Here is a 13,237-nt window from a genome sequence, read left to right on the forward strand (position 1 = left end):
ATACTAGAAAGAAGTCTTACAGTAAGGCGTGTGCGTCGACCGCTCAGACAGGCAGGGAGTTTTTCAGCTTGCCTGTAGTAGAGGAGAGAGTGGCTACGGCGGTATTTAGTCGCATAGTCGACCTATTTACCTCTCACGGACTCTTTGCTCCTCAGGCGTTGGCTGCGCCTGAAGGAAAGAGAAAAGCTGGTGCTCTCAAGAAGGTTGAAATCAAGGAAACCTCCAGTGGAGCTGAGCCTCCCACTGAGAAGCGGCGGTCATCTCTGTCCAGGAGATGTCCTTTCCCGAGGCTTCCAATCCGTCGACTACCGATGCGTTTCCCCCGTCTGCTACCGATACGGATGGGGAGTGGAGAACTGTGAAGAGAAGGACCAAAAGGAGAAGGGTCTTGAGGAAGGACCTGAGAGATTCTCCTCTTCCCCCCCCCCTCTACCCAGTCTGGGGAAAAGAGGGAAGGGAACCCCTCAGGATGTCCGGAGTGGAAGGAATCAGGAGGGAAAGGGTTCGGGCTCCGTCTCTGCAGTCGTTCGCGAGGATAGACGTCGCCCTCCTAGATCATCTGTAGTCATCATTAACTTCAAGGACAAGAGCGTCACTTCCGAATCCTTCCGGAAAATCAGAGAAATGGTGGTGCCCAGTCAGCTCGGTATTCTTCGCTCGAGGACCAGGTATACCGGCTCTGGTGACATCCTCATAGAGGTCCAGGGAGAGGACAATTCGGCCCAGGCGGACCTCTTGGCCGAGAAAGTTAAACAGGTGGCTAGCCCTAGTGTCAAGGTCTCGCGTCCGGTTCGTATGGCGGAGGTCAAATTGTACGGCCTGGATGATTCCGTCACTGATCAGGAGATTGTTCGCGCGATCGCGGAGTCTGCCGGCTGCAAACCGGACAGTGTTGCTCCAAGCGAGCCTTTTAAACTCGCGAATAGACTCAACGTGGTGTGGGTTAAGTGTCCCCTCGTCGCTGCGTTGAAGTTGACTCGGGAAGGTCGACTGACCATCGGTTAGTCTTCGATCAGGGTCTCTCTGATGCTCCAACGCAAGGCCCAGTGTTTTCGTTGCCTGGATTTCGGTCATCTTAGCTCTGCCTGTAAGAGCGAAGTGGACAGGTCGGGCTCTTGTTATAAGTGTGGTGAAAAGGGCCACATCGCTAAACTCTGTGCTGGCGAGTTACGGTGTGTTCTGTGCTTCGAGGCCGGAATTCAGTACAATCATCGGATAGGATAGTGCTCGGTGTGGTGCGATAAAGTTCCCCGGCAAACTTAAGCCAGTTCGGAGGCTGGCTCCCGCGGAGGAAGTGCGCATGGAAGTGAATGGCTAGAGTGCTCCAAATTAATCTCAACCATGACAGGAGGGCCCAGGATCACATGGTTCGCTGGATGTTTGAGCGTAGGATACCCGTTGCCGTCGTCTCGGATCCCTACAGGACTTCTAGAGCAGGTATGTGGTACACATCCAAAAGCCAAGCATGCGCCATTTTGGTCCTGTATAACAGGGGGACCATCTCTTCCACGCTCGTTAAACGTGGAGCCGATTTCGTGGTCGTTTCGATCAACGACTTGCGTGTAGCGAGCTGCTACTCTCCTCCGAGTAGATCTGCGGCGGAATTCGGGTTGCTCCTCCACGAGCTACATGACTTGATTGCTGACTCTCGATGTCGTACTATTATCGCGGGTGATTTTAACGCTCGATCCACCAGTTGGGGTGACCGAATCACAAATGATCGCGGTGGGGCCCTGGAGGATTGGCTCGACATGGCCAGCTTTCGGGTGGTGAACGATCGGGGTGTGCCGACATTTGAGAGGTCACAGGGCAGGTCCGTCATCGACCTGTCTCGTGCCCAGTGATTCCTCTCGGGAGTTCGTGAGGTGCTCGGTGGACACCGTTAATTGTTCGTTCTCGGACCACAATTACATTTACTGGGATATCGCGAAGCCTCGTTCTAGGGAGTCCTTCACGAAATGCGCTGTCAAAGGTTGGAGCTTTGATAAGATTGATAAGGATAACTTTAAAAGATCCTTCTCCCTCTCTTCGGCTTTTGATGAGGCCGGTCAGGCCGTTCTGAGTGCGGATCAATTGGTGAGGCGAGTTACGGACGATATTTCCTCCGCGTGCGATGCCTTTATGCCCAGGATCAGGACCAATCATCGAAGGAGGGTCTACTGGTGGACGGATGAGATCGCGGCTCTTCGTTCTGTCTCCATTAGGGCAAGGAGACTTTACACTCGAGCGAGAGGGAAGAGGAAGCCTGAGGATCTGAGCGACTTGCGCCGTTCCTTCGTTAGAAGCATGAGGGCGGTCAAAGCTGCGATCAATAAGTCTCAACAGGCGGCGTGGAATGAACTTATCGGTGAGATTGACAGAGATCTGTGGGGTTGTCCATATATTATAGTGATGAAGCGTGTCAGAGCGCGTGAGTCTCTTTCCCCGGTGGACTATCTTCCGATGTCTCGTATCGGAGACATCGTTCGTCTGCTCTTCCCCGATAAGAGTAGGATCGCGTGGCAGAGATTGAGTGTTGTCGGTAGCGTTCCAGAGGTCACCTGCGTCGAGGTTGACCTGGCGCTCAAGAAGTCTTGCTCCCGCAGAGCAGCTCCGGGCCTTGACGATATCACGGCCGCCGTTGCCTCCCTGGCTCATCTCGTGAACAATCGCTGCCTTGTTACCTGCTTCTCGAGATGTCTTAACAAGGGCATATTCCCCGTATTGTGGAAGCGTGCGAGGCTAGTTCTTATTCGCAAGCCTGGAAAGGAAGATGATTTGCCTTCCTTGTTTAGGCCTATTTGTTTGCTTAGCGATATGGGCAAGATCTTGGAGCGTATTGTTGCGGGCAGGATCTTGGCTCATTTGCGGTCTCTTCCGAATAGCGGCCTAAACCCTAACCAATATGGTTTTAGGGTCGGAAGATCAACATGCGACGCGATCATCAGAGTGCGAGATATCGTCGACGGGCAATCTGTGTCTTGCAATTAGCATCGACATAAAGAATGCCTTTAACTCGCTCCCTTGAGGCTGTATAGTTGAGGCTCTGATTGGTAAGGAGGTCCCCTCCTACCTTGTAAATATTGTAATGGACTACCTCTCCGATAGATCGATCATAGCGGTTAAGAGTAGTGGAGTATTGCGTTCCTACTCGATGTCATGTGGCGTTCCTCAGGGCTCTGTTCTGGGCCCTCTCCTTTGGATCATGACGTATGATTCTATACTTAGCGTGGGTTTTCCTAGAGGCGTGCACGCGGTTTGCTTCGCCGACGATACCCTGATGCTCGTGGCGGCTGAGAACAGGGATGTGCTGTACAATAAGGCGAACATTGTATGCGAGGTACTTTTACAGCACATCAGAGCGTTGGGCCTGGAGGTTTCCCCGCTCAAGACCGAGGCAGTACTCTTCTCGCCGAAGAGTGTCAAGTCGGAGCCCTTCCGATTTGTGTTTGACTCCGTTCCGGTTGTAACCAAGGCGGCGATGAAGTATCTGGGGGTGGTCATTGATGAGCGATGGAGATTCTCAGATCATTTGAGTGGCGTGGCACTGAAAGCGGGGAAATTTCTTAATGCCCTTAGCGCGTTAATGCCCAACCTTCGCGGGCCTTCGACCAATAAGCGCATGTTGTACGCGAGTGCTGTGCATTCTGTAATGCTCTACGCGGCCCCTGTGTGGGCATCGGTCCGTGTATTTAATAATAAAAATCTGCGGCCCATACACAGAGTGCAGCGTCGTCTGGCTATCAGGGTGGATATCGTCTTACCGCATGGTCTCTTTTGTAGCGACCACCCTGTTGGCCAGGATATCCCCATTTCGGTTAATGGCGGAGAACCGTAGATATGTTGTTGTACCCCGGATGGGCTACAACGTTAATTTTAGAGATAGTCGGGTTCGTTAAGCCTAAGGAGTTGGGACTCCGAGCAGGATCAAACGAATGGAAGGAAATCTTCTTGAAATCACTAACACACTTTCTTTATGTTACTTGGTTTATTTAACAATTGCACAATTTCTTGGATTTAGTATTACTTATTTTATTTCTTTCACACACGGTTAAACGTCGGCGGGCGCGTATCGCGATACTCTGGCGGCCGTCGACCGAATATGTCACCTGAGACGCTGATAGTACGGCTCGCGTGAACTTTGCTGTGCTTGTGTAATATCTTGCGCGATAATTATAATAACGATTCCGAACGACACGTTATGTTTGATTGATTCCCGACTCTATCTATTCCGTCTTGTGTAACCGGTTATATAGTCTGATCGATACCCGGTCAGCATTCTGATCGATTGCGTCGATCGGTTGCGTGATATTGATTAATCAATATTACGCTCGGTTTGATCATCAAATTTAGGCATTTGCTGATCAGCTTTTTCGCAATGTTCTCGCGATGCATTTCTGCGGTCTTTCGAAAGACTGGTCGCAATTTCGGCGGTCACACATTTGTGTCATCTTTCGAAAGACTTTTCGAGGTTCATGCGACCTTATTTTGTTGCCATGCGAACTACTTTTATTATTGGTTGTAGACCTGGCTACAACAATGTATATAACATGATTTCGCGGATTGAGAATCGTGATGGGCATTCTATTTCGAACAGGGCTCGATTGGCCATTAAATCGAAGGGGAATGAGCTTATGTTCAACATATGTGGCGAGCGCATATTGAGGAGATGGGTCCCGAGGATCCCGCTCCTCGCATCAGGGGGATTATTTTGCCCCACTTCTTTGAGTGGATGTCGCGTGATTTTGGCGGTCTGTCGTTTAGATTGACGCAACTCCTGACGGGCCACGGGTGTTTCAGCATGTATCTGAAAAGAATAGGCAAGTACTATTCCGACGGCTGTGAACACTGCGAGTTCAGGACCGACGATGCGTCCCATACATTAGCGGATTGTGAGGTGTGGTCCTTTCTCCGGGACGTTCTATCGGACAGCGTGGGCAGTGCCCTGAATGACGAGTCGATCGTGCCGATAATGTTCTCTAGCGAGGAGAACTGGAGGCTCGTCGCTTCCTTTGCCGAGGACGTTATGTTTGTCAAGGAGTGTGCGGAGAGGGTGAGACAGTGAGGTCCTTTATCGGACGGATAGTGCCGTTAGACTCGTCGTTGAGTCTCGGTGCTCCCCGTTCTGTCGGGAGATGGGATTGGCCTTTTCTCCGCATGGCCAATGGCATCATCCGTTTTTACGCGTATCCCGTATTGCGCCTTTTATGTTTCCTCGTTGTCATTTTTTGTGATGATGTCTGGTGATTTTTGTCGCCACTCGTCTCCTTCTCTCCCTACTTGTTATTATTGGAGTTTGCGTGTTGTCGCTTCTTTGTGGTTGTGTGTTCCTTATCGCTTCTATTTGTTACATATTTGTTATTTATTCACTGTGCTGGATGCCCGGTAGGACGACGCTTGTTGTCGCCATCTCTGTGAGACGTCCCTTTATCGTAGACCTTAATAGGTTATTATCTATATGTAGTTTTCGTCAACTGTGATGGATGTGGCTTATCGCTATGGCCTGGGATGGGCCTGAAGTTATGCTTGGCGTTTCGGGTCCTTCCCATTATGTGTCGTGGTTGTACTCTGTCCTGAGGAGGGGTTTTAGTGGGTATTTCCGCTTATCGGATGAGTCCCACACTACCTGGGGGGAACGGTTGCTCTCAGGTGTGCGTAAATGCATTTTCCCCTACCTCCGTAAAAAAAAAAAAAAAAAAAAGATGCTCGAACCTCGACGACTCGCGTAAAGTCACACGGCAATGTTCTCGGTTGATCTTGACTTGACACCCGAGACACTACCGTGTCTCCTGATATATATATATATATATATATATATAATTATTATTACAGGGGGATTTTCTAATATTAATTATTGATTTCGAAATATTCCGGAGCTATTAAAGACCACTGAATAATGTAGTTTTTATTATATTTTGAACAAAATATACTTTATTTCTTTTTAGTTTTCTATATCTGATACATAAAATAAGTATTTTTTTCGTATAATTCTTATAAACAAATTTATTAGAATTTTGACATCTTGTACTATATTTTGAATCAATGCAAATATAAATATTGTGGTCATTTTCGCGAGAGTGTTTTGAACGTCATCATTTTTATAATATAAAATTATAATTATTGACTTTAAGTTCGCTAATTTTGATATCTAACGTGTAAATATAAGTACAATATTATTATCTTTATAAGATTATTTTTTTTTTATTTTATTGGATTATAAGTTGGCGTCATTTTTTGATATTACATTTTTATACCAATTAAAAATTTATTTTTTTATATAAAATTTTTTTTTATAAACACATAAATTTCTTGTATATAGTTTCACTGTCGTAAGGTCTGATTTATTTAATGAGATTAAAAATTAGTTTATCTCATTATAGTATGGTAATTTTATATATTAGATTAAAAATTGGTGCCAATTTTAGTTTAAATATCACATCTTTTCAAAATAAAATAGATATTTCTTGTATGATTTAAATGTCGAAAAATTTTTAATTTAATCTCATTAAATACTCTTATACTCTTGCACTCTTCCATAAAAATGTTTTTAATGCAAGAAAAAAAGAACAAACCTCGGATAGTGAACATAGTGCAACATTAGTAATACTGACAGTACAAATGACAGTGACAACAGAAATCATAGTGATATATTTGTTTATTTAAAAAATAGCCGAGCAACAAACAGAGGTAAGATAATATTTCTTAATATTATTTAATTATTTTAATTATTTTTATTAATTCTTAATATTTTTTAATATTATTTATATATATTATATACATATATATCTAATAAATATTATTCAAATTTACAGATGGAGATAGATTTCGGCATGGAATTCGAAAATTCGTTAATTGCTGCGGCAGAGGAAGCGGATTACAGTTTTGCCGCCGCCGCCGCTCCTGCTACCATCGTCGTTAATCCAGCTGCCGCCAATCCCACTATTACTGTCTTCGCTCCTGCCGTCGCTCCTGCTGCCATTCCCGTCGAAGAAATAATGCTCTCTCTCGCACTCTTTCAATTTTTCATATCCTCTCGCTTTTGCTTTCCCTCTTCTCTCGCATTCTCTCGCTTTTTCTCGTTCTCTCGTTCTTATTTTCCCTCCTCTCCCTCTCTCTCCCTTCCCCTTTCTTTTACCTTTTCTTTTTTCCCCCTCTGTCTATATAATAAATATATTGTTTTATGAGATATAATTAAATATTTTATTTTATTTTGCAGAAAGAAGGTCTAGAGGAAGATGAGCCGGCATACGAAGGCAGCAGGAAAATTTTATAAGATTTTTATATCAACTCTCCCTATTTATTATGGCAGAGGAAGAAGAGAAAGAAGAGGAGGAAGAGGAATTAGAGGAGTAACAAATTTTAATTAAATTTATGTTACTTATGTTATATATGTTATATGTTATATCTTAATAAATAATATGTAAATATATAAATAAATATATAAATATATAAATAATATAAATAAATATATAATATATAAATATACAAATATATAAATATATATAAATAAATAAATAATAAATATATAATAATAATAATGTGATTTATTCCCTTTGCGGGGCACACTGCGGACCTCCTCTCCGCTTACAATTTTAAATTGGATAATCTCCATTCCACGCATTTCTCCACGATTTGCAAGAGAGAGAGAAAGTCACACTCATCCATCCACGCATCTTTCCACACTCATTCCCCGGACCTTCATTTCCGCCGCTTCTTTTTCTCTTTTTTCTTCCTCATTCATACTTCTACATATCCCAAGCCACCCTCTCCTCCTTTCCCTCCTCTCCCAGTAATTCCTTCACCATCTCCTGCCATCCCCTTTCTAATCCCCAATCTGTACATTCCTCCCAAACATGCTCCCACGTCTCCTCTCCCTCTCTACATACTCTACACTTCCTACCCTCCTCTCCCTCCCAATATTTACCTCCCTTCATACCGTCTCCCAACCTAAACCTTGCAACCCTTTGCCATCTTTCCTCCTTCCAGCTTCTCTTTAGGTACTCTGGCACTCCCCTTTCCTTCACCCTACCGTACCATTTATTATATCTGGAACTCCTTATTTTTTCCTACCTTTCCTCTTCCTGCCACCTCCTCTCTCTTGCCACTACCTCTTCCCCCCTCAACTCTCCTCCCTCATCTTCTCTATCTCCTCTATTTTCCATCTCTTCTCCTCGTAAAAAGCTCTCCTCTCCTCCTCCCATTTTCCCACCACCTTTCCTTCCTTCGCCCTATTCCTCATTTCCTCCCAACATATCCTTGCCAACTCCCCTCCTCCTCCTTCTTCCAACTTCCTCTCAAAACTCCACGCTCTCAATCCCGCCCTCCTCCTTAGCTTTTTTCTCTGCATCTCCTTTCTAACCATGTACCCTGGTGTATATCTCCCGATTTCTAAAACCTATTTCATATATCCTGAATCCTCTCCACTCTCTCCTTCTTTCCATCCCCAAATCTCCACTCCAATTAACTATTGGGCACACTAACCTATCAAACAACCACATCCTTCTTGCCCAATCCTTTCCAAACTTTCTTTTTCCTAATCCCCAGACTTCTCTCATCACCGCCGCCCCCTTGTTAATTCTTTCCCCTATATGTTCCTTCTGCCCCTATTAGCTATCATCAAGTATCCCAAATATTTATACTTTTTCACTTCCTCTATTTCTCTCCCTCTTCATTTCCACATCATCTTTTTCTGTCTTCCACTCCCTCTTCTACACCTCATCACCTCCGTCTTTTCCACATTCACTTCCAAGCCTTTCTGTTCCACATATCTTTCCAGTATTTTTATCATCCTTTTCATCCCTACTTCCTCCTCCGCTACCATTACCACATCATTCGCATAAGCCAATGAATATATTTTCCTTCCCTTCACCTTAACCCCTCCCTATCCGCCATTCTCTAACTCCTCATCCAAGTCCGCCAACAGCAGGGTAAATAGACACGGACTCAGAGGGCCCTGTCTTACTCCTCTCCCCGTCCAGAATCTTCCCCTCTCCCTGTCCCCCACCCTTATTCTACACACTGTCTCCTCCAACATCTCCTCACACCTCACTACCAAGCTCTCTCTCACTCCCTTCCTCCTCATTGTCTGTACAAGTATCTCCCTGTCCATCGAGTCAAAAGCCGCTTTCATATTTACAAACATAACCACCATCTTGCCCTTCCTCTCTATCACTCTCTTATTTATCGAATAATTCAATATATATATTTGGTCTATTGTTCCTACTCTTCTCCTAAATTCTGTTTGACTCGGTGACAAGATCCTCTTGCTCTCCATCTCCTCCCTCAGTCTATCTGCCAATACCGCAGCATATATCTTATACGCCGTTTGCGTCAGTGTAATCCCTCTATAGTCCTTCACTTTCTCCCCCTCACCCCTCTTCACAATTGGTATCACTATCCCTTCCCTTCAGTCTTTCGGCCATCCTTCTCCCTTCCATACTTTATTACATATCTCCCATAACCATTCTCTTACTTCTTTTCTCCCATACTTCCACACTTCATTTACTATACCATCCCCTCCCGCTGCTTTTCCCTCCTTCAGCTTTCTTATCGCCCTTTCAACTTCCTCTCTACTTATCCCTTCTTCCTCCTCTCCTCTTCTCTACTTCCCTTCCCTTCTTATCCTCCAATCCAGACCTCCTAACACTTCTCTAAAATATCTTTCCCATACTCCTATTTCAATCCCTTCCCTAACTCTCTTTCTTTTTCTCCTTTCTTTATTCATTACCTTCCACACCATCCCTTTCCGATTTTACCCCTTCAATTTCCCTCTCCTATCTATCTCTCTCCCTTCGCCTCTTCTCCCTATACAGCTCCCTGTACCTCTTCTTTATCTCCTTATATTTCTCGTTCTCCTCCCTCCCTTCTTCCATCTCTTAAATTCCTCTCCTACTTTTCTTTTCATCTTCCTACGTTCCCCATCCTACGTCCACCATCCTCTCCTCTCCTTTTTCTCTTCCCTCTCTACTCTCTCTAATGCCACTTCCACTTTCCTCTTCGGCTTCTTCCATTCCTCCTTCACCCCCTTGCATTCACTACCTTTCCTTCCAACGTATTCCCTAAATTTCTTTTTTCCCTCCTCTGTCCATACTCCCTTTCTTCCTCTCCTCTTCCCTTTCACTGCCCTGTCCTCCCTATGTCCTCTTCCCTCCACCCATACCGTTATTGGTTGATGGTCGGAGTCCACTCAATCCTCCACCTTCATCATTTTTACCCTCTATCTCATTTCCCACCATATAATCTATTACCGTCCTTCTTCCTCCTGTATATGTCCACTCTCTGCTTCCGTTCAATATTGACCATCCTAGCTCCCTCAAATAACCACACAACTTCTTTCCTTCTCCGTTCATCTTTTCGTCCTTCGAACTCCTCTTACCATTCCCTCCTTCTCCCTCCCCTCCTATTCTTCTCTCTTCCCTCCCCGTCCGCATTGAAATCCCCCCTCCTCCCACTAAAACCCTCACCCCCACCTCTCCATCCTCCAACCACTCTCTCAGCCATGTCATTTTCTCCTCTAAATCCCTATTCACATACACTCCCACTAGCCTCCACCACTCTCCCCCTAGATTAACTTTGATCGCTTGCATCCCCTTTTCTCTCCCCGGCCTCTTTTTCTCTTTCTATCCCTTCCCTTACTCCCACCACCATTCCCCCTATTGCCCTCTCTTTTTTACTCTTTCTTCCTGCTTCCTGCACTTCCCACACATATCCCTTTGGCAATCATTTTCGAACCTTTTCCCAGCCTTTCTTCTGTAACAATGTCTCACTCAGAAACATCACATCCTATTCCTTTAATTTCCTTTATTTTCTCCCTAAAATCCTCGTCCTTGTTTTCCATGTCAGCCACGTTCCAGAAACTTATCTTATACTCTTTACTCTTTTCTTTTTTCCCTTCTTTACCCCTCTCCTTCCCATACTTTTCCTTTCCTCCCTTCTCCCTTTCTTCCTCCCTCCACCTCTCTTCTAAAAAACTGCTCCCTCTTTCTCCTCCTCATCTCCCTTTTTTATTCCTTTTACCTCTTTTCTCACCTCTCTTTCCTGCCATTCCCTTAACTCATCTTTAACCTCATCCCATAATTTCTCCTCCAATCCATATTTTCATATATCTTATTCTTACTTGCTTTTCTTCCCTCTTGTTCCTTTCCGCTTCCCTCTTCAATAACCAGTTTATCCTTTTCTCTTTTTCTATCAGATCATCCTCAATCCATTTTTCCTTCTACTTCTTAGCTTTGCCTTTCCCTTCATCATTTATATCTTCTCCCCTACTCGCAAATCTTACCCATACCATTTCCCTTCCATCCTTATCCTTATTCCCTACCCTCCTTATTCCTTCCACTTTTACTACCGTCCCCGTCGCCACCACTATCTCTTCTATCTCTTTTCTTAATCCCCCCACCCTCTCCTCCTTTGCTTTCACTCCCCTTATAATTATGTTTCTCTTTCTCTCTTCCCTTTCCTTCTTTTCCCCTTCTAATTCTAATCTCCTCATCCTTTCCTCTAGCTCCATCTCCTCCCTTCTCCTTATCTCTATCTGCCTCATTTTCTCTCCTTTATCTTTTTTCTTTCCCGCTTCATCTTCCTCCCCCTTTCTCCTGCCTTTTTTATATTCTTCCAATCTTTTCTCCAGTCTTTCTAATCTTATCCTTAACCCCTCATTTTCTTTCTCCCAACTTATCCTCATTTCCTCCATCCATTCTCTCAACTTTTCTCTACTCTTCCACATTTCTCTTATCTCATTTTTCACTTCCCTAAAGTCCTCTCTCATTTTCCTCAATATTTCCCTCAGCCCTCCTTCTTCCTGCCTTTCCTCTTTATTTTTGAGTTTCTCTTAAAGACTTCTCTTTCTTCATTCTCTGTCTCTTCCCCCTGCCTTTCCTTCTTCTATTCTTCTCTTTTGAATAGCTCTATCAAAGGCATACTGTTTGCTCTTTCCTTCATCATGCTTTCCCTGCTCGGCCTTCTCACTTTCCTTTTTTCCTCCCCTTTCCCATTCTCCTCCTTACCCCTCTCCCCCTCTCCCTCTCCAGCCCGTCTCGCACCTTTCATACAACCTTTTCCCTTTCCAAATTTCCCGCGCTTTCGCTTCGACTGCTTCTTCTATGCTTCTCGCTTCCGCCACTCGATGTCGCTGTCTCCGCCTCCTTTCTCTACTTACTCCCTTCATTCTACACTCCTTATCATTCGCGTCTTACTATTACCTGTCCGCCTTCCCATCCACCTGCCCTTTCTTCTAGCCTTCTACTCCCTTACCCCTGCCTTATTCCCTTCTTCTCCCTGCTACCTCTGTCCTTTCCCTTTCTTCCACACCACTCCACCCTCCACTCCAACCCTTCTATCCCTATAGACCCTCTCGCTAAACACACTGTCCACATATATCACTGTCACTCTCGCCACCGGAAACAGAAATCCTAAATAATAAATATATATAATTTAATATATATAATTTAAATAAAATTACTTATTATTAAAATTATTAATAAAATAATTAATTTATTATTAAATTTATTATTAAAATTATTTATTACTTATTTATTTAATTTTTTTTATTAATATATATAATTTATTTAATATATAAGTATATAAATATATATGTATATATATATATATATATATATATATATATATATGTATATGTTATATGTTATATGTTAATAAATAATATTTCATAATAAATATATTTCGTTATTAATAAATATAAATAAATATAAATAAAAATAAATAAATATAATACATATAAATATTTTATGGTAATTAATAATATTAAAATTAATTAGTTATGAATCTATTTTCATTTTTAAATTAATAAAAAAAGTATAACTAACATAAATAATATTATATATATATTAGTTTATATTAATGAATTTTTTATTAGTATTATATTTAGTATTTATTTTTATAAGTATTATATAAGAATGAGTTTTGTAAAAATAATACATTTGTTGTCAATAATTTATTGTAAAAATCTAATTCTATTTCTATTTCTATTTCTTATTCTATTTCTTCAATGTATTATATATTCAATGTATTATATATATATTATTAAATTTTACATGTTAAATGTTACATGTTATTTATGTTATATATGTTATATGTTAATTATGTAATAATTTGTTAATAATTATTAATAAATATAAATAAATATAAATATAAATAAAATAAATAAAATAAATATAAATAAAAATAAATAAATATATAATAAATATATAATATGATATAAATATAAATATTTTATGGTAATTGATAATATTAAAATTAATTA

General features: G+C 42.5%; 1 protein-coding gene and 2 pseudogenes across 1 annotated transcript; 1 reads left to right on the top strand and 2 right to left on the bottom strand.

Annotated features, from left to right (window-relative positions):
- Window positions 1-1,310: 1,310 nt before the first annotated feature.
- LOC148937824 (uncharacterized) lies at window positions 1,311-1,844 on the top strand. Its single transcript, XM_089070543.1, has one exon. It carries the CDS (start codon window positions 1,311-1,313, stop codon window positions 1,842-1,844), a length of 534 nt encoding a protein of 177 aa, XP_088926669.1.
- Window positions 1,845-6,169: 4,325 nt separating this feature from the next.
- Window positions 6,170-10,399, bottom strand: LOC148937825 (uncharacterized; annotated as a pseudogene).
- A 63-nt stretch (window positions 10,400-10,462) lies between these two features.
- LOC148937826 (uncharacterized) lies at window positions 10,463-12,451 on the bottom strand (annotated as a pseudogene).
- Window positions 12,452-13,237: the final 786 nt, after the last annotated feature.

Source organism: Pogonomyrmex barbatus, unplaced genomic scaffold (genome assembly GCF_055798465.1).
Source record: "Pogonomyrmex barbatus isolate J1 unplaced genomic scaffold, ASM5579846v1 scaffold10, whole genome shotgun sequence".
Taxonomy (NCBI): Eukaryota; Metazoa; Arthropoda; class Insecta; order Hymenoptera; family Formicidae; genus Pogonomyrmex; species Pogonomyrmex barbatus.